This window comes from Eriocheir sinensis, chromosome 13 (genome assembly GCF_024679095.1).
Source record: "Eriocheir sinensis breed Jianghai 21 chromosome 13, ASM2467909v1, whole genome shotgun sequence".
Lineage (NCBI taxonomy): Eukaryota > Metazoa > Arthropoda > Malacostraca > Decapoda > Varunidae > Eriocheir > Eriocheir sinensis.
This window is the reverse complement of record NC_066521.1, coordinates 16,183,481-16,203,530: the sequence shown is the minus strand read 5'-3', so window position 1 is coordinate 16,203,530 and position 20,050 is coordinate 16,183,481. Positions and strand designations below refer to the sequence as shown.

The window sequence follows — 20,050 nt, the reverse complement described above, 5'->3', positions numbered from 1 at the left end:
GTTCGCGTGTCAGTCATTTTTAATCATAAATTCGGTACTTTTTTCCTCGCGCGTTATTTATCATCGCGGCAGCTTCATTTATTGCCACTTAATATATTTTTTTAATTCTACACTTGGGTTGAGAATTATATATATTTTTTTCTTTCTTCTTATTTTACTACTTTTACTACTCTTGGGTTCAGAATTATATACATTTTTCTCTTCTCAGTTTACTAATTTTACTCCTATTGGGTTCTGAATTTTATATATTTTTTCTCTTCTTATTTTGAATTCCTGCAATATCTCAGTTTTCATTCATATATTTCGTAAGATTTCGTAGCTTTCCGTACCGTTAGAGAGAGAGAGAGAGAGAGAGAGAGAGAGAGAGAGAGAGAGAGAGAGAGAGAGAGAGAGAGATTAGGATATGAAGCGAAGGAAAGGAAGGATGAAATGAGAGGGAGAGGGTGGAGGAGGAGACGAAGTGAGGGAGGGAGGGAGGGAGGGAGTGTGGGAGAGGGGAGATAATAGGGAGGATGGGAGGGTGTCATATCTAGACCTCCCTTACAGCCCGAGTCACTTAATACTCTCTCTCTCTCTCTCTCTCTCTCTCTCTCTCTCTCTCGTTTCTTTGTCCCAGCTGGGCAGTAAAAACGTTGTGTGTGCGACTGCGTGTGTGTGTTTGTGTGTGTGTGTGTGTGTGTAAACCTTGACGGTGTACGTATATGTGTGTGCTTGGGTGGGTGGTGGGTGTGGATGTGGGTGTGGGTGGGCGGGCGGGTGGATGGGTGGGCATCTTTTCGGCGTGTGTGAAGCGGTGGAAGTGATGAGGGTGGGGAAGAGGAGGGGGAGAGGGAGGGTGAGGGGAAAGGGAGGATAAGGGCGGGTGAGGGAGGAAGACGCGGGGCACTGAGGGTAAAGGGAGATGGGGAGAGGAGGAAGAGGGGTTGCTGCTGCTGCTGGTGATGTTCTAAGTAAGGGGAGGAGTGAGGGGAGGGGTGAGGGGAAGAGGAGCAGGGTGAGGGGAGGTACCGGTGGTGTGTGGTGGTGGTGAGGGGAGTCAGGGGTCGCAGTGTTGAGGGTTGTGCTCTAGTGAAGGGACACAGGCGTTGGAGTGCGTCAGAAAGAGTGTGAGAAAAAGGGAGAAGGAGGAGAGGAGGAGAAGGAAAGGAGGAAGAAGAGAAACTAAAGTGAGATGCTGAGTGACGAAGGGATGGATAGAAAGCGCATGAGAAAAGAGAGAGGGTAGGAGGAGAAGGAGAATGAGGGGAGAGGTGATGCTTAGTGAGAGAAGAGAAAGAAGAGAAACAAAAGTGAGATGCTGAGGAACGAAGGGATGGACAGGAAGCGCGAGAGACAAGAGAGAGGGTAGGAGGAGGAGAATGAGGGGAGAAGAGAAGGAAGAGAAACTAAGTGAGGATGAGAGGTGACTAAGGGATGGATAGAGAAAGCGTTGAAAAGGATGAATTATTGATCTGAAACGAGGATGTGGTGATGGTGGTAATACTGGTGGTGGTGATGGTGGTAATACTGGTGGTGGTGATGGTGGTGATACTGGTGGTGGTGGTGATGGTGAAGTTAGTTGGCAATGGTGACGACTCCAGTGAACGTTAGTTATTGTTGATATTACCGGGTTATTCTTGTGTGCATATGTGACATTGAGCATTATGGTGAAAATGTAACGATTAGAAAGAAAAGAAGTGAAAGAAAACATTGGCATTAACACTACACACATGCATTCACACACAAGCGAACGAAGGGAATGACAAACAGGCTGACAGACAATGATTGCGATTAAGATAGACAGGTGGTCGGTCAGGTGGACTCGCTAGAAAGTGGGTCGATCAACGGAGACAGACAAACAGACAGAAGAGGAGGCTGCCAGACAAACATAATGTGACCTATCAACCCACAGACAGATAAATCGATAGACAGAACGGAGATTGACAGACAGACTCATAAACTGACCTACCGACCCACGGACAAACGGACAGACAGACACACAGACAGGGAGACCGGCAAAAAGGCAGGAACATCACGCAGACACATACCAGACAATTATAGCAAGTGAAATATGTTAATTCTTAGTTTATCCCACACGAAACAGACCCAAAGAGAGAGAGAGAGAGAGAGAGAGAGAGAGAGAGAGAGAGAGAGAGAGAGAGAGAGAGAGAGAGAGAGAGAGAGAGAGAGAGAGAGAGAAAGAACAGACAGAAACGGAGACAAGGCAGAAAACAGACAGTGGCATGGGCGGAGACAAAGAATGCAGAATTAATGAAGACAGAAACATGACAAAAAAAAAAAAAAAAAAAAAGGCGATTGAGGAAAGACACGCATGGGACAGGATGGGAAACAACACTGAAAGGAAAGAGCAAATAGACAGGAAGAGAGTGAGATAGACGGAGAGAAAAATAAAGAAATACATAAAAAAAAACAGACAGGACAAAGGCAAATTAGGCGGTTGAACGCATGAATGAAACAAGAATAGAAAAAAAAAAAGTTAACGAATATACAGGAATAGAGAGAGACAGAGAAAGACAGTGACAGACAGGCAGATGAAAGAGAACAGGGAACAGAAAAAAAAGGCAAAAAAAAGATGGTTAGAGAAAGACACGCATGAATAAAACAGGATGAAAAAAAAAAGAGAACGAAAAGACAGGAATAGGGACAGACAGGGACAGACAGACAGATATAAAGGAACAGCGAACAGGACAAAAAGAAAACACAGAAAAATACAGACGGTTGGACAAAGAGCAAAAAATATAACGGAAAATAAAACAGACAGGAACAGAGACAGGGACAGACAGAGACAGACAGCCACATGTAAGGGAAGTTCTCTTAAGTGGACAGGAGGGAACGCCTGTCTCCATCCGAGTAATTTGAGAACAATAGCGACAGCAAGTGGCGTAACCTTGCAAACAGGAGGGAAGGAGAGAAGGAGGGAGGGAGGGAGGATAGTTAAGGAAGAATGAAAGAAGGGAGTGGTTAGAAGGAGGAGGAGGAAGAGTGGAAGAAAGGAGAAACGGAAGTGGAATGAGAAGGGAAAGAGGATAATGAATAAGGATGAGAAGGAAGAAGGGAGTTGGAATAGGAGAAGGAGGAGGAGAGAGAGAGAGAGAGGTGCAAGAAAGGAGAAACGGAAATGGAATGAAGAGTTACTAAGAATAATTGATAAAGATAAGAAGTAAGGAAGTTGGAGTTAGGAGAAGAAGTAGAAGGGGAGAAGAAGGAGAAGGAGAAACGGAAGTGGAATGAAGAAGTAATGAGGAAAATGGATAAAAAGGGGTAGAGAGAAAGGAGATTGATAAAGCGTTAAGAAGGAATGGAAGGGAGGGAATGGAAGGAAGAGATTAAAGAAAGGAGGAGAGGTGGAGGAAGTGAGAGACGGAGTTAAGAGGAAGGGATGAGGGGAAAGGCACGGAGGATAAAGGAAGGAAGGACACAGAGGAATAAAGATAAGAAAGTGATAGGATAAAAGGGTGAAGAGGAGGAAGGGATGAATGAGAGTGGAAGAGAGAGGAGTCGAGAGGAAGAGATTAGAGGGAAAGGAAGGAAGGAAGGGGAAAGAGAAATGAAGGAATAGAGAGGGAGAACAAAACAAAGGATAAAAGGAGGAAGAAGAGAGAGGAGTCGAGAGGGAGAGATTAGAGGGAAAGGAAGGAAAGAAGGAGAGAGAGGAATGAAGGAACAGAGAGAGAACAAAACAAAGGATAAAAGGAGGAAGAAGAGGAAGGGATGAATGATGGAGAGGAAGAGAGGGGAGTCGAGAGAAAGAGATTAGAGGGAAAGGAGAGAAGGAAGTGGAAAGAGGAATAAAAAAAAATAGAAAAGAAGAACAAAACACAGGATAAAAGGGGGAAGAAGAGGAAGGGATGAATGATGGAGAGGAAGAGAGAGAAAGAGAAAGGAGTCGAGAAAAAGAGATTAGAGGAAAGGAAGAAAGGAGAAAGAGGAATGAGAGAATAAAAAGGAAGAAAAAAAGAGAAACACCCAAGATGGAATGAGAGGAGAAGAAGGAAATAAGGAAGAAGAAAAGGGCGAACAAAGAAAGGATGCAGAGTAGGAAAAGGGAGGAAGGAAGAAAGGAGAAAGAGGAATGAAGGAATGAAAAGGAATAGCAAAAAAACAAACTAAGGAGGAAAGAGAGGGTAAAAGAATAAAAGAAAGAAGAAAAGGACAAAAAAAGAAAGGGTGCAGGGAGGAAGGGAGGAGCTAATTGAAAGAAGATAAATGCGAAAGAGGAGAAGTCACAAAATGGTTAATTAGTGAAGGGAAGGAGGATGTAAAATAAAGCATAACGAGAAGAAGAATGGGAAGAAGGGAGAATGACAATAAATAAGAACAACAGAGAAAGAGAGAGAAAGAGAGAGGGGGAACATTTATAGAAGGAAGAGATGAATAATAAAACAAGATAAAAAGGGGAATAAAGCAACAAAGGAAACGTAATAAAAGGAAAGAAACAGAGAAGGAAGGAAGGGAACGAAGTAAAGGAAAGGAGAGAGAGAAAAAAAGAACCAGGACAAATTGTGGGAAGTGAGAAAGAGGAAAAAAAGGAAGAATGGAGGAAAGAGAAGCAGAAGGAAAACTAAAAGATGGGGAGGGAAGCGACGGGGCGGAACGAGAGAGAGAGAGAGAGAGAGAGAGAGAGAGAGAGAGAGAGAGAGAGAGAGAGAGAGAGAGAGAATAGTGGGTTCAGGGGTACGAGCAAATTGGTGACCTAGGCAAAAGGAGGAAAATCAGGAAGAAAAGGAATAAAGGAAGAAATAAGAGAGACAGACAGACAGACGGACAGACGGACAGGGACAGAGACGGTTATAATGAAGGGAGATAAAAACGGGGTAAAGAGAGAGAGAGGGAGAGAGAGAGAGAGAGAGAGAGAGAGAGAGAGAGAGAGAGAGAGAGAGAGAGAGAGAGAGAGAGAAAACACCCCTCCTTACCATATTTTTTTTTTTTGCACATTAATTTCAACACGTCAACAGTCAACATACCGAGACAGTGAATAACACCAACCGACTAACCGACCGACCGACTAACCGCCACTGCATACCACAACAACAACAACAACAACAACAACAACCCTTTACTCTCCACCACCACAACAGCAACAACCAAACCAAACCAGCAAAGAAAACGAAAACGAGAGAGAAAGAAAACGGGAGAAAAACCTAAAAAAATACCCGAGTTAGGTAAAGCGGACACTAAACTTCAACAGTGGTCAACCCGCGCTGCCATTCCTTCCCTCCCATGCTCCCCTCCCATGTTTCCCTTCTGCTGTCTTCTCCCATGTCGTGAAAGGGGCGTGTATTATACCATGGAGGGACAGCTCGTGAAGAAGACACTGGAGGAGAAGGAGGAGGAGGAGAGGGTGAAGCGGAGACGTGGAAGCATTGAAAAAGGGGAGAATGTGGTCGTGAGGCGTTGCGGAGGTGTGTGGGAGGACAAGTTTATGGGAGAGAGTGGGAGTGTGACCCCTGGGAAGGACAGCGACTCACGAAGGGACAAGGAGGAGGAGGAGAACGAGGAGAACGAGAATGGCTGGCAAGTGATGGTGAAGAGGAGTAAGAAGAGGAAGAACCTGAAGACGAAGACGAAGGAGAGCAAAGAAGATGAGATTCACAATAAGAAGAATAAGAAGACGAAGAAGAACAAGATACAAGAGGAAAACAAGGAGGACTTCAATAGCAAAAAGAAGACAAAGAAGAGTAAACACGAAGAGGAGAACGAGATTAAAGAGGAGAGCGAAACCACTAACAAAAACAAAATGAAGAAGAAAAGCAAAGAGGAGGATGAAAACACTAACCAAACCAAGACAAAAAAGAACAAGAGCAAAGAGGAAGACGAACCCTCAAACCAAAACAAGATAAAGAAGAAGAAGAACAAGAGCTCCAAACTTAAAGGAGAAGAAAACGAAATCTCTGACGGCAAAAACAGCTTCGGGAGACTCCGGTCGAGGCTGCGGCGGAAGAAGGACAAGAAAGAAGAGGAACTGTTTACCTTCAGGATGGTGGAGGAGGAACGCCAGCTGGTCTTTCAGGTGGGCAGCGGACTCCCACCGGTGAAGGAAGTGCTGGTGGAGGAAGAAGAGGAAGAGGAGCACCACAGAAAAGGAAAACGAGGGAAAAAAGGAAAATCTAAAGGAGGGAAAAGGAGCATAGTTACACCTGACGGGGAATACCAGCGTGAGGAACAGGTGAATCCGGACGTCACCGTGAGCACCAGCTGGACCCTGCAAGCCGCCCAGGTGGAGTCAAGAGGAAGAGGAAGAGCAGAGGAGCCTGATCAGGATTCCTGCGACTACTTCGATGCTGCTGAGGTCAGGGGTGAGAGTGAGAGTAAAGGGAGAGGGTGAAAGGTGAGGGAGGGACAGATGGGAGAGGTGAGGGAGGAAGAAGTGTAGAGATGAGGGAGGGAGAGTAAGAGTTAAGTTAGAGAGAGGGTGAGATGAGGGAGAGAAGGGGAGAGGTGAGGGAGGGAGAGAAGGGGAGAGGTGAGGGAGGGAGAGAAATAATGGGTGAGTGGGAACGCGGGGAGAAACCAATTGAAATAAACGAGAAAGGGAAAAAAAAGGGACAGAAAGGGAGAGAAGGAGAGAGATGGAGGGAAGTATCAAGGGACAGAAAGGGAAATTAAACCTGAGAATAAAAAAGTAGGGAGGAAAAAGGAAAAAAAGGGAGGTTAAATTGTGGGAAGAAGGGAGAATAGGGTAGTTAAGGGAGGGAGAAGAGGGAGAGAAGGAAAAGGGGGTGAAGGTTACATAAGGGGGAAGAAACAAGGGAGATTGGAATGGAAGGAGGGAGGGAAGAGATAGGGAGAGAGAGGGGGAGAGAAATTACTAAGGGAGATGATTGAAATTAAAGAAGAGGGAGTGAGAGGGAGAAAGGAAAATGAGAGAGAGAGAGAGAGAGAGAGAGAGAGAGAGAGAGAGAGAGAGAGAGAGAGAGAGAGAGAGAGAGAATTGGCTTCAGTGGGAAAGAAAGAAAACGAAAGGAAAAGAAAAAAAAAAGTGTTGCAGCGTCAGCTTTTCCATTTTCTTTTCCTGTTTTTTTTTTCTCGTCCTTAAGGATTCAAAAAAATCTCTTAGTCTCTCGTTTTATTTTTTTTTAGCTCAACGGGAATTTGAATCCATTAAGTTCATCCCCCTTCGGCTGAGTGAATGTGCTCTCTCTCTCTCTCTCTCTCTCTCTCTCTCTCTTGTACCCTCACCACAAGAAACAGACGGATAAGGAGAGAGAGAGAGAGAGAGAGAGAGAGAGAGAGAGAGTCTGAACATCATCCAGACCTTTCCTCTCTCTCTCTCTCTCTCTCTCTCTCTCTCTCTCATGCACTCTCTCATGACAATCTCGTTTACGTGTTTCTCATGGGAGGGATAAAGAAGACACCGTGTACATGTGTGTGTGTGTGTGTGTGTGTGTGTGTGTGTGTGTACGGCCACCAACAGGTTCGTTCAGTTCCGTCCCTCGTTGGAGATGGTTTCAAAGGCAAAGGAAATGAACCTCGTAATGTCCTGACTGTAGTACGGTTCCGAGGAAGAGCAAGACGAAGCCAATCATAATATCTAGTGACCTTCAACTCCTCCTCCTCCTCCTCCTCCTCCTCTGTTCAGCTTCTGGGGGTCGTTACATAGGAAGAGGAGGATCAAAGGAGGGGAAGAGGGCGCGGGATTAAGAGGAGAGGAAGGAGAGGGAGAGGGAAGGGAGGGGACGGAAGGGAGGAAGAGGGGAAGGGAGGGAGAGCAAGAGAGAGTGAAGTCTTGTGGAATGTGCGTCTAGGAATATAATCATGAGGGAAGATCATGAGGGAGGAAGATGAAGAAGGAAGAGGAGGAGGAGGAGGAGGAAGAGGAGAGGAAGAAGGAGGAGAAGAAGGGAAGGAAAAGGGTCTAAGGGTCGCTGGTTGATGTCATATCCATGTGTTTATCCAGCTGAATCCACTCTCTCTCTCTCTCTCTCTCTCTGGCATATTCTCCTTCATCGCTCTCCTTCCTCTCTTCTCGCCTTCCCACGCCGCCTCACTCACTCCTCGGATGACACACACACACACACACACACACATAAAGGTTACAGATGGGGTGTTTTTAGTGCCTATATTGCCCCCTTACGCTCGCTTCATGGGGAGGTTTTGGTGTGTGTGTGTGTGTGTGTGTGTGTGTGTGTTGTTTTTTTGGTGATTTTTTATTTACTTATATATTTTCATTAAGGTATATTATATACTACAATTATTCTTCGTTTTCAATTCTGCTGTTTTAATATATTCTTTTTTAGTTTTTAGTACGGAAGAAATATTTGCTTATATTTACTTTTTCTTTTAATTGGAATCATAGTCTTAGGGAGCAGGACGTTTCACATTTTTCTTTTCTTCCTTATTTTTTTACAGCTAAAGAAACAGCTCAAGGGCAACAAAACAAGGTGTAAAAAAAAAAAAAAAAAAAAAATCCCCGCTAATCGCTGTTCCCAAAAAGACAAAAATAATGAGACGCCAAAAGAGAGGTCAATTTTCTGTATGTGTTTCAGGAAGGAAAACTAAAGTAAAGTAAAAAAGAAGAAGAAGCAAGGGATGTAGGCACTGCAGGCAAAACTTGTGTTATGGACAGAAAGTTTGATACTGCGACTTCAACATTTTTTCTCTGGTTTTCTTTCTGGAAGTGAGCAAAACGAAACGTGTTCTCGAGGATAAAATTGCAGCCTCAGACAAGGAAGAGAGAGAGAGAGAGAGAGAGAGAGAGAGAGAGAGAGAGAGAGAGAGAGAGAGAGAGAGAGAGAGAGAGAGAGTGTACACCAGAACAACTAACGAACCTACACCATACAACTGTTCACTCCTACTGTCTTTCCTATTCCCTACCTGCACCTTCACCACTAACCCACTTCCTCTTCGTACTATACCCTTGATTAAAGAGAGAGAGAGAGAGAGAGAGAGAGAGAGAGAGAGAGAGAGAGAGAGAGAGAGAGCAGAAGACAGCAGATGTGTTGTAGTTGAGCAGAGGGTCAGTTTTTAGATAGGACTCACCATACATCCTTTAACCGGTAAATCTTCTGAAAAAGCTCAAGATATTGTATAAAGAGAGAGAGAGAGAGAGAGAGAGAGAGAGAGAGAGAGAGAGAGAGAGAGAGAGAGAGAGAGAGAGAGAAAACAAGACAGCAGATGTTTCTCTTGATAATCGTTGTATTTGGTGGTCTGGATTCGTTAACTAAAAAGATATAAAGAAAATCATCCACTCTCGTCGCAACCATCCTGACACCATAATTTATATCCTACAAATTTCCTCATTTTAATACTAGTTTGGAAAATTTCGATTCATTCGTTAACATTTTTGAGGTGAGACAATAGTTTATGTTACTGTTTCTGGCACCATTTATGTTAGTTGTTCTTATACTAGTTTATATTACCTCTCATTAGAGAAACATACAAAATCCACCTGTACTTTTTTTCTTAACGAATCTTCCATCACAAAATTATGGAACCCTTTTTCAGGTGAGACAATATTGAGTTTATGTCACTGTTTCTGGCACCATTTATATTAGTTGTTCTTATACTAGTTCATATCACCTCTCACTGAAGAAACATACAAAATCCACCTGAACTTTTTTTCTTAACGACCCTTCCATCACAAAATTATTGAAGCGAAGTAACCAAAACCGACATGAGTGCAGCGACCCATCTTTTATTTATCGTATTGAGGTTTTCGATACGTTCATACTGGAAGTGAGAAAAGAAAAAAGTACTATACATTCTCCTTACCACAGCCTCCCCCAGCACAAGGTTACCCAAGCGACTAAACTAATACGACATGAATGCAGTAACCAGTCTTGTGTATCGTTCTGAAGTTTGCGATTTTTTCACTCATCAGAAACAAAAACTATCCGCCAGTACTGTTTTTTCCTCCTCACCACAGCCTTACCCACCACAAGATTACTCAAACGACGAAACCAGTCCTGACGCGAGGGCAGTAACCTGATTATTTTGTATTCTAGTTCTCGTTTTGAACATTTTTATTCGCACACTAAACCGGAAAAAAAAAATCCGCCAGCATGTATTCTCCTTATCACACACAGTTTCCCCCACCACAAGGTAACCTAATAATGTGTGCAGTAATATTTTTTTCTTTTATTATAACTCGTTTTGAACACTTAGATTCGTTTACAAACCCAAAAAATCCGCCAGTACTTTTTTTTCTCCTCACTACAACCTCGCCTACCCCAAGCCTACTCATTCGACGGAACCAACACTTACACGATAGCAGTAGCCTAACCCAGTTCTTTTCTTTCATTATAACTCGTTTAGATCACTTTTATCCGCTCAGTAACCATAAAAAACATCCCCCAGTACGTTTTATCTCCTCACTACATCCTCGCCCACCACAAGCCTACTAATTCGACGTAACCAACACGAGAGAAGCAATCCAGTTCTTTCCTTTCATTATAACTCGTTTAGATCATTTTTATCCGCTCAGTAACCATAAAAAACACCACCCTCCAGTACCTTTTGCTCCTTACTTCATCCTCGCTCACCACAAGGCTGCTCAGGCGACGTAACCAACACTGACGCGGGTGCACAAACCGTAACCCAATAGCCGTGATGTGCTGCCGCCCTCCCCGTCCCTTCGCCAAGCCGCGCCGCCGAGCTTCAACAAGTCACTCCTCAAAGGGCGCATCGTTTTCCTCACGGTCGTTTAGAGAGAAAATTAAAGTGATGAGTGACTATAAAGCTTGGGAGAGGGCACGTTCTTTTTCCTATCTCCTTGTACCCTTTCCTTTTTCTCCCTTTTCTTCTTCCTTTATTCTCTTCTTATCCTCACGTTTCTCCCTGACAGGTTCTCTCCTATCCCCTTTCTATCCCTTCGTTTCTCTTTCTCGCCTTTCTTCTTCTCCCCTAATCTTTTCTTCTTCCCTTCTTCTCTTTTTCCCTTTTTCTCTTCCTATCCTCTCGTTTCCCCTTACAGTTTCTTTCTTCCATTTCTATCTCTTCGTTCCTCTTTCTCCTTCCTCTCTTCCTCTCCCCTAATCTTTTCTTCTTCCCTTATTCCTTTCTTATCCTTTCGTTTCTCCTTTCCTTCTTCTCTTCTTATGCTCTCGTTTCTCCTTACAGTTTCTCTCCTCTCCCCTTTCTATCTCTCCGTCCCTCTTTCTCCCTCCTCTCTTCCTTTCCCCCAATCTCTTCCTCTCGACTCCTCTCAATTCCCTTTTTCTATTCCTTCCTTCCTCCTCTTCTCCCTTTTGACCTCCTTTGTTTTGTTCTCCCTTTCTATTTCTTCATTCATTTTCTCCTTTCTTTCTTTCTCTTATATCTTCCTCTCGACTCATCTCCCCTCCTCCCCCCCTTTTTTTTACAGTAAAGGAAGCAGTTCGAGGGGGAAAAAAAAGGAAGTGGGGAAAAAAAGCCCGCTAATCGCTACCCCTATAAAAGAGTGTCTAGATGAGTGGTCAGAAGAGGTCAGTTTCGGGCGGACAACATAATTACTTAACACATTACACCTTTTTCTGTATGCAAGACCTCGCGTAGGAAGAGAATAAAGAAGAAAGTAAAAGGATGCGAAAGAAACACACCAGAAACACAGATCTATACATTTTGATTCATACAAGCGAAAAAAACAGCGTAATTATCATATGTAACACTTCTCCATAGCAATATTTCAAGCATTCATTAGTTTGAACGTGGGTGATAGGTGATTTTCTCTCTCTCTCAGGCGATGGTGTAGTTGTACTGGACGAGGTTGGTGAGGTTGACGAGGTCGCTAAGGGAGACAGGCTTTACTCGGATGGACACCTGCCTCTGTATCCCTAGCCTCCGGAAGGGGTGACTGTCGGCGTACTGGAGGTCTCCTGGCGCGGGCTTATACACGTCCTCCTCGTTCTTCGTCAGGCTGTCACGACAAACGAATGAATGGTGAAACTAGAGGAAAGGATGATAGATATAGGAGTGTTTTGGGTTGTCAGTGGCGTGGAGGACTTACCAGAAGGGTGAAGTGGGGCAGCCGATGACGTAGAGTTGGTTTCCGTAGAAGGAGGACGTGAACATGAACTGCAGGCTTTCGTGGGCGTTGCGGTAGTTCAGGCCAATACACTGTCACGGGCGAGGACGAGGAGGGAAGCATTAGAGCACAAGCACAAAACATTCATACACTGCGGGGAGTCGCGTGTTGATGGGCTCATGTTTTCGTAATTGTGGTGATTGACTGATGGATTCATGCAGACAAGTTTGAAGGGGTTGAGTGTTAATTGGGTTGTATCAAAAGGAAAGAAAATGAGGGTAATATATTCAGCAACTTTGGAAAGGCGAAGGTGAGAAAGGAGAAGATGAGCCGAGTGCACTAGAGAGGGAGAAAGGGTGTGTGGTGGGGGCAGGTGTGTGTGTTCGCGGCACTCACCTTGGCCACCACGATGTAGGCGTCCCAGGTGGTGTTCTTCGGCACGTTGATGTACAACACGAAGTTCTTCCCCACCTGCGGGAGGGCGGGAGGTGAGGCACGCTGGTGTGACGGTGTTGTGTGGCGGCGAGTGTTGTGAACAGAGTGTAATAATGTCTGGCACGGGCAGGGCAGCGCTATAATGGTGAGGTGTTGATGCAATGCCTGGTACTCACCTTACGTTTGGGCAGAGGCATCACTTTGCAGGGGTGTTCCGTGATCCTGACCACCTCCGCCCCGGCAATGGCGGTGTAGTGGGTGTCCAGGTAACGGGTCAGCCGGGCCCTGTGGACACGGGACACGTGGTGAGACGGTACTGAGTGCAGCACGGGGTGGGTATATTCGTACAGTGAGTGGTAATTCATGCGATATTGCAATGTCTGATCGTGCCTCGGAGCATGGCTTGCGGCTCCTTACTCCTCAATGTCGAGGGTCACGAGTGGCTGCGCGTTGAGTGGCCGCTGGCCGTGGAAGAGTGCCTGCTCAAGCCCTGTGACGTGCACGCCGCCGCCGCCCACGTGCTTGGTGCGCGGCACCTCGGGCACCAGCAAGTCCCTCTCGCCCAGTACCACCTCCCGCTGCCACAGGTCCCAGTCCAGGCTCTGTCAACACGAAGGCAACACATGTAATGCAGGCAGCACACCTGTGTATACGAGAGGCCCGCCTGGATCAGCACCCTACAGAGTAGCACATTGCCGCCCAGCCAGGGGGTGTTGAAGGCTCCCTCGGTGCACTCACAATATTCCGGGGCACCCACTCCCGCACCATCTCCTCGGCCACGCGGCGCCGCACCATCCAGCCGTAGGCGGGGAGGCCGTGCACCCTGTAGAGGCGGGCGGGGTCCAGGGCGGTGTGCTCATAGGCGTTGTAGTTGTACGCATTGACGCAGAAGAGTCCGGGGTCGTCGGTGAGCAACACAGCCGTCTGCTGGAAGAACCTGCGGGCACGAGTGGCCGTCAGTGATGCATGATGAGCCTGTTCCGTGTGGTGTTATGATTCAACAAGACTCATGGCGGCGACAACACCATTTGGGGAGAACGTTCATGGGGGTGCGTGCCTCGTGTTGGTGTGGGGGAGGGGGAATGTACTTACGGGATGAAGTCCGGCGCCAACTCGAGGTCGTCCTCCAGCACAATAATCTTGTCCGCCGCGGGGTGGAGCTTGAAGGCCTGACTCACCACGTACTTGATGTGCTCGTTGATGCGCCTCGCCGACCCTGTGTGTGGTGGACCTGTATACCCAGGACCTGACACACACACACACACACACACACACACACACACACACACACACACACACACACACACACACACAAGAGCGCGCGCGCGCTCGCGGATTATATGTACTTCTTTTTATATTTACCACGTGTTCAAGCTTAGTTCATGACAGGGAACCTGCCATTTCTGACCTGGTTGCTCGTCGTTGTGGTGCTCGGTGAGCGGCACGCCTAGGAGGGCCGTCAGGCGCCGCGCCTCGGGGCTGTGGCCGTCGACGAAGATGGAGACGGGCGTGTGGAGGCCGCCGGGGCTGGCCCACAGCTGGGCCAGCTGGCGCAGCACGCGGGGCAGCCGCCGCGCCGTCACCACGGCCACCGGGATCACCTCAGGCAGCGCGTACGGCACCTGAGACGCGGCTCATTAGCACATGTGTGAGGCGTGTCGCTGTAAGGCACAAAGCAACAAGTCAACAACGGGTCTCACGGGCGAGGCGGGGCGCGGCGACCAGGGCGGCTCGTGGCAGCTGCAGAAGGCGCCGTAGCCGTCGAAGGCGCGGCAGAAGGCGGCGTGCTGCTCCATGCCCGGCGCGGCGTGCCACCCGCACCGCGGCTCTGCGGGCAGACGGGCGCCGCGGTCAGTGGCGCGGCGCAGTGACAGCCTTTCCTCATCTCCCCTTCCCCGTAACCCTCGCTGGGCACGTCTCTAACTAACCTGGTGTACAGGGCACCGTGGCACCCCTTCCCGTCCCCCCCTTCCCCCTTCTCTCTGGTCCCCAGCCCCCCCCCCCTCACCTGGCGTGCGCGGCACCGTGACGCGGGTGGTGAGCGGCGACACGTCGTGCTTGGTGTAGTTGTGGCCGGGACGGGAGGTGACGAGTGCCTCGTGGAGGACGCCGCCGCCCTTGTGCAGCAGCAGGCACCAGGCGTCCCTGTAGGCCAGGCGGTCCGCGAAGATGGACCCCGCCTGCCCCAGGACATCCGTCACTTCTTCACTCAAGGACTTCGTGAAGTCAGGCTGCCGTCAAAAGTCCTCAGTTAATTCGAAGCGGGCCAGACTAAGAAATCTACCCGCAGCGTCTCTTTAGGGTCAGTCTGACACAAATTAGGTAGTGAATTTTACATGAAATATCGACTCAAACTGTAAATCACATGGCCATCGCCTGGCATCGCCTCACCGCGCCCGCCACCAGCAGGAGGCGTCCATCCTGATAGTCCCGCAGCGCCTTCAGGAACTCTGTGTCACTGGTCACCTGCCACGTCGTGAAGGAGTTGGCGGCCGTCACGTGACCTGTGTGGGGGTGGAGCGAGATGAGGTGGAGGCCGGCGTGGAAGCGGACTCGCTCCGTGCCCCACAGCTTGGTCCTGTTGAGGTCACTGTACACCTGCAGGAGACACACACTCAGGGGGAGGGACACGCCGGGGCAGCTCCTGTATTTTGTTGGGCGTTAATATGGAAACTTTTGTCTGTTGTTTGAACGAGGAAGGTTTGCTTAGCTTCATTATCACCGTCACTATTGAACGTTATATTGATTTCCTTACCTGCACGCCATCCACCTCGAGAGTGACACCCGTGGCGTTGATAGTGATGTCCAGGTGCAGATGTCCGGAGGCTTGGTCGTCTGGAGTCACCGTTGCCTTGGAGGAAGAAGTTACTGCACCGGGGGACGTCTGAGGCTGGCGGGGCCCTTCCGTGTGCTCTGAGAGTCTCTGGTGGAAGGTTTCTTTGATCTCGCGTTTAAGAGGCTCAGACTGGGGCGCCTCTATGGCGGGGTGGGACGTGTTGGTCCACTGAGGGGGGGAGGGGTTTAGGGGTAGCGAGGAGAGGGATGTGGGAGGCGTGGTGGAGTACAGAAGGGGAAGAAAAGAAAGGGGGAGCTCAGTCTTGGGGATTGGGGAGGAGAGGTGTGTGGAAAGTGTCTTTGGGAGGTGAAGGGGAAGAGGGGAGAGAGGGAGATCAGTCGTGGGGTTTGGAGCCAGCAAAAAAAGGGGTTTGGGAGGCGTTTTGGGGTGTAGTAGGGGAAGAGGGGAAGAGGGGAGATCAGTCGTGTGGTTTTGGGGCAGGGAGGAGAGGGGTGATGGAGGCGTCGTGGGGTGAAGGAGCGGAAGAGAGGAAAAGGGGAGATCATTCTTCGGGTTTGGGGACAATGAGGACAGGGGAGTTGGGGGGAAGGGAGGAGGGGAAGGGGGGAGATTAGTCTTGGGGTTTGGGGGCAGCGAGGAGAGAGGTGAGGAAGGCATTGAAGGGTTAAGGGGTAATACAGGGGAGAGGAAGGAACCAGTCTTGCTTTGGGTTGACGTGGACTGCAAGGTACCAGAAGATGAAGCAATTTCCGTCCCTTCCACTAAGTTTATGTGGTGGAGGGTCTGTAGAGGGAGTGATGGATGCTTGGTTATGTGAGGCGTCGATGTTCTGTCTTCAAGGAGCTCAGTTTGTCTTCTCTCCTCCTCTGGTGTGCTCTGAAGGGTTGTTATCTGCGGGGAGGTTGTCATGAAGATTTCTAGCTTGTTAACTGAACTGGTGACGTTTTGCTTTCTCATACTGTCTTCGTCTTTCTTCCTGTTGGCTGTTTCATTTGTCGACATGGTAACTAAGCTGGTGATTTTTAGGTCCCTTACATCGTCCCTGTCTTGCCTTCGGTCGATCATTTCTCTATTAAAGCTCGTGATGTGTTTCTCTGCCACATCCTCCCTGTCGTTGGTTCCACTTGTCAACGGGGGATGAGTCTCGTTAGATGATAGACTCTGCGAGGAAGTCTGACTGTGAATCTTTCTATCGACGTCCACATTGTAAGACGTTCTTTCTGTTACCCCACTTGCTAAGGAGGAGGACAATGGGGGATGAGTCTTGTTTGGTGAGGAGGGAGTATCCGAGGAAGCCTGACTATGAATCTCTCCATCAGCGTACATATCCAAAGGCGTTGTCTCCGTCATCCTACTTGTTGAGGAGGAGGACAAGGGATGAGGAGTCTTGTAAGATGAGGAGGAACTATCCGATGAAACATTACTGTGAATCCCTTTATAGACTTCCACATCCAAAGGCGTTCTCTCCGTCATCCCACTTGTTGAGGAGGAGGGGACAGGCCAGGGAGTCTTGTCTGAGGGGAGATTGTCGGAGGAATCGGCGTCCACATCAAAAGACGATCTCTCTGTCATCCCCTTTGATATTGATGAAGACAACGGCCGAGATGAGGAGTGACTGTCCGAGGAAGCATGACTGTACATCTCTCTATCAACACCCACATCCAAAGGCGTTTTCACTGTCTTGTTTGATGAAGGGTGACTGTGGCTCCCTCCATCGGTGACTGTGGTTGAGGTCACATTACTCCTCCTCCTCTCCACGCCGCTGTTCCTTTCACTATTCGGTCGTTGGATATTGATAACGAGGAGGATGAGGAGGTACACCAGGTTGAGGAGCGCCACCCACATCACCCGGCGGCACTTCTTGGACAGTGCCACCGCCATCTTAGTGCCAGGGGTCTGAAGGCGCGGCGGCGGTGCCCTGTGATAAAGACGAGACTCAGAACACACAGACGACGCCGCCGACACGAGCCTGGCCGCCCTAATGGAGCCTTCGCTGCCTCCCTTAACACACTTGACCGACACAAACATTCTCATTATGTAATTATTCACTTGCTTGGAACTCGAGGCTACGCGACCACCAGCCAGGCGTCGTTGTGGTGTTTTGTTAGCTTATCAGAGGTCATGCGTGTAAAGTGCCCCGTCTATTATTGCTATTATTAATTATGTTTTTATTACTATTATTTTTTTTCGTTTGTTATTTTTGCTATCTTTCTTATTACGTTTTGTTTAGGAGATGGTGTTGTTTTGTGAGCTTATCAGGGGTGACGTGTGTAAAGTGATCCATTATTATTATTATTATTATTATTATTATTATTATTATTATTATATTACTATTATTATATATTACTATTATTTTTTTCATTCCTGCCATCACCCTTTCTACGTTTTACTTGAGAGGTTGTGTACTTAAGGGCGTATATATGAGGCACAAACACCTTATTTATACGGGAGAACAAACGAGAGAAAATATCCATGACTATAACTTTTATGTAAACGAAATCCGACATCAAAGAAACGATGAAATTATAACCAGAAGCTACAACCCTCATGCCTGTTGCCTCCTGTCTCCTGTTAACTCCTACTGTCATTTCACTCCAAGAACAGGAAGTACAAGAACACACATACCTCCTAAGGCTCCCTCTTCTTCCTATCTCCCTTCTCCTGCGCCCCTCCCGTTTCCTCCTGTGCCCCCTTCTTCTTCCCTTTGCTCTCCTCTTGGGCCTCCTGTAACCTATTCCCCTGTGCCCCTCTCTGTCTTTCCATCACATTCCCTTACCTCTCGTTACTCCTGCTCCCTTTTCCTCTCCTTCACGTCTCTCCTTTGCCTCACATCACCATTCTTTAAACCGAAATATTACGTAGTATTCGAATTGTTTTTTTTTTCTTTTGTCTATTACGATATGGTGCACTTCACATCTGGTTAATTTCTCGCACCTTTACGTGATGCCTTTCAGTCTCGTGGTTTGATTACTTGTGACTGAAGATGTGGCTAAAAATAAGGAAGAAGGAAAAATAGATGCAAATGTTTAATCTCTTACTTTCCTCCTCCTCACTTTTTTTTTCTCCATCCCATTTCCTTCTTTCCTTACTACACTTTAATTTTCTTTTTCCTTTTTTCTTTATGTGGGTGAATGAGAGAGAAGGAAAAATAGATGCAAATGTTTAATCTCTTACTTTCCTCCTCCTCACTTTTTTTTTATCTCTCTCCCACTTCCTTCTTTCCTTACTGCATCTTCATTTTCTTTTAATTTTTTTCTTTCTTTATGTGGCCGAATGAGAGAGAAGGAAATGGAGATGCAAATGTTTAATCTTCTACTTTCCTCCTCCTCCTCACTTTTTTTCTCTCCCAACCTTCTTCTTTCCTTACTACACCTTCATTTTCTTTTCCTTTTTTCTTTCTTTATGTGGCCGAATGAGAGAGAAGGAAATGGAGATGCAAATGTTTAACCTTCTACTTTCCTCCTCCTCACTTTTTTTCTCTCCCTCCAACCTTCTTCTTTCCTTACTACACCTTCATTTTCTTTTCCTTTTTTTATTTCTTTATGTGGTGAATGAAGAAGGAAAAGAAGATGCAAGTGTTTGATCTACTTTCCTCCTCCTCTCTCTCTCTCTCTTCTTATTTTCCCACTTTTCCTTCATTTTTCTACCATTTCTTTTTTTATGATCTGAATGAGGGAGAAGGAAAAGGCGACTCAAATGTTTTCTCTCCTACTTTCCTTTTTATATTTTCCCCTTTTCTTTTCTTACTATACTCCCATTTTCTTTTCCCTATTTTCTTTCTTTATGGGTTACTGAAGTAGGTCCTGTAGGTGTGTCTCCCAGGTGTGCGTCGCATGGAAAAGTCTTGTGAGGGAATTGTGTTGAGAGTTGTCACCGGGAAGGATGGGAGCAATGTCCTTGATGCGAGTTTTTGGGTTTACTTTCCTTCTTCAGATTTTTTTTATTTTTTTTTTAATTTTTTACTTGTATTCCTTTGTCAGTCTGTTTGTTTATATATTAGATTCTTTAATTCTCTTTCATTCTTTCTTATTTTGATTTTCTTTCATTTTTGTTCTTTCACGTTCATTGTATTTTTTTCTATATCTTTCATTCATTCATTCGTTTTCTCCTCTTTCATTTTCCCATCTTTCTAACTTTTTTCTTTCTTTCTTTTCTTTTCCTCCTTTCTATCTTTCTTTCATCCTCTCTTTTTTTCTCGCATTTTTTTCTTTTCTTCGTCCTTTGCTTCTCTCTTCCTTTATCTATCTTTCTTTCTCTTTTCTTTCTTCCTTCTTGCATTCATTCATGCATTCTGCTTTTATCTCCTTTCATCTCTCTCTAAATAAAACCAATGCACGTAGCAAATTCCTTCACCTGTCTTTCCGCTCAGGTGTTCGGGTGGAGCTCAGACTCACCTGTCGCCGCATGTCACCTGGGGAATGCCAATTAAGGCGCTCCTTCATTACCTGGGCCCCGGCACTCCGCCTACCTGTCACCTGTACTACTCTCTCTTTACTGCCACTCAACATTGTCTTGCTATAATATATTACCTGGAGTCCTTATGCTTCTCTGATTATATTATTTTCTTCTTTCCAGGTATGTGAGCTTGTGGTTTTGTCCCTCACCTGACCTGATCTGACGTTTTCATGTGAGTGTTAGTTTTTTTTGTGTGTGTGCGTGTGTGTGTGTGACTTGGGGAACGCGTGCATACATGAGTGATTTTATTGCCTGTGTGCCTCATTTGTCGATCTCACATTATCCCACACGCCCAATTTGTCCCTGTCTGTGTGTCTGTCTGTCTGTCTGTCTGTCTGTGCGTCACTCAATCATTCTGTCTTCCTTGGTTTCTTTCTCTCTTTTTCCGTCCGTTTTTGTATTCATCTCTCTCTCATCTTGCA

The 20,050-nt window shown here is 46.7% G+C and overlaps 2 protein-coding genes across 2 annotated transcripts; one reads left to right on the top strand and one right to left on the bottom strand.

The window, feature by feature from the left end:
- The first annotated feature begins 1,041 nt into the window (after window positions 1–1,041).
- LOC126997813 (DNA ligase 1-like) lies at window positions 1,042–6,325 on the top strand. The gene is made up of 2 exons (XM_050859025.1): window positions 1,042–1,106; window positions 5,079–6,325. The coding sequence occupies exon 2, from the start codon at window positions 5,234–5,236 to the stop codon at window positions 6,323–6,325; it is 1,092 nt and encodes a 363-aa protein (XP_050714982.1). The 5' UTR covers window positions 1,042–1,106; window positions 5,079–5,233.
- A 5,323-nt stretch (window positions 6,326–11,648) lies between these two features.
- LOC126998079 (mucin-4-like) lies at window positions 11,649–18,128 on the bottom strand. The gene is made up of 13 exons (XM_050859456.1): window positions 17,950–18,128; window positions 15,132–17,091; window positions 14,768–14,974; window positions 14,385–14,607; window positions 14,077–14,204; window positions 13,785–13,998; window positions 13,469–13,592; window positions 13,115–13,313; window positions 12,794–12,978; window positions 12,553–12,661; window positions 12,338–12,412; window positions 11,924–12,033; window positions 11,649–11,833 (listed from the first exon to the last, which is right to left on the bottom strand). Exons 2-13 carry the CDS (start codon window positions 17,052–17,054, stop codon window positions 11,653–11,655), a joined length of 3,678 nt encoding a protein of 1,225 aa, XP_050715413.1. The 5' UTR covers window positions 17,055–17,091; window positions 17,950–18,128; the 3' UTR covers window positions 11,649–11,652.
- Between the last annotated feature and the right edge of the window lie 1,922 nt (window positions 18,129–20,050).

Excerpts from the sequence above, each read along its gene's own strand:
- LOC126997813 (XM_050859025.1), top strand. The coding sequence starts at position 5,234 with ATGTTTCCCTTCTGCTGTCTTCTCCCATGTCGTGAAAGGGGCGTGTAT.
- LOC126998079 (XM_050859456.1), bottom strand. The coding sequence starts at position 17,054 with ATGGCGGTGGCACTGTCCAAGAAGTGCCGCCGGGTGATGTGGGTGGCG. Across the intron at positions 14,608-14,767 it reads TCCTGCTGGTGGCGGGCGCG|CCTGACTTCACGAAGTCCTT; the intron begins GTGAGGCGATGC and ends TTTTGACGGCAG. Across the intron at positions 13,314-13,468 it reads TTGGCGCCGGACTTCATCCC|GTTCTTCCAGCAGACGGCTG; the intron begins GTAAGTACATTC and ends TCGTGCCCGCAG.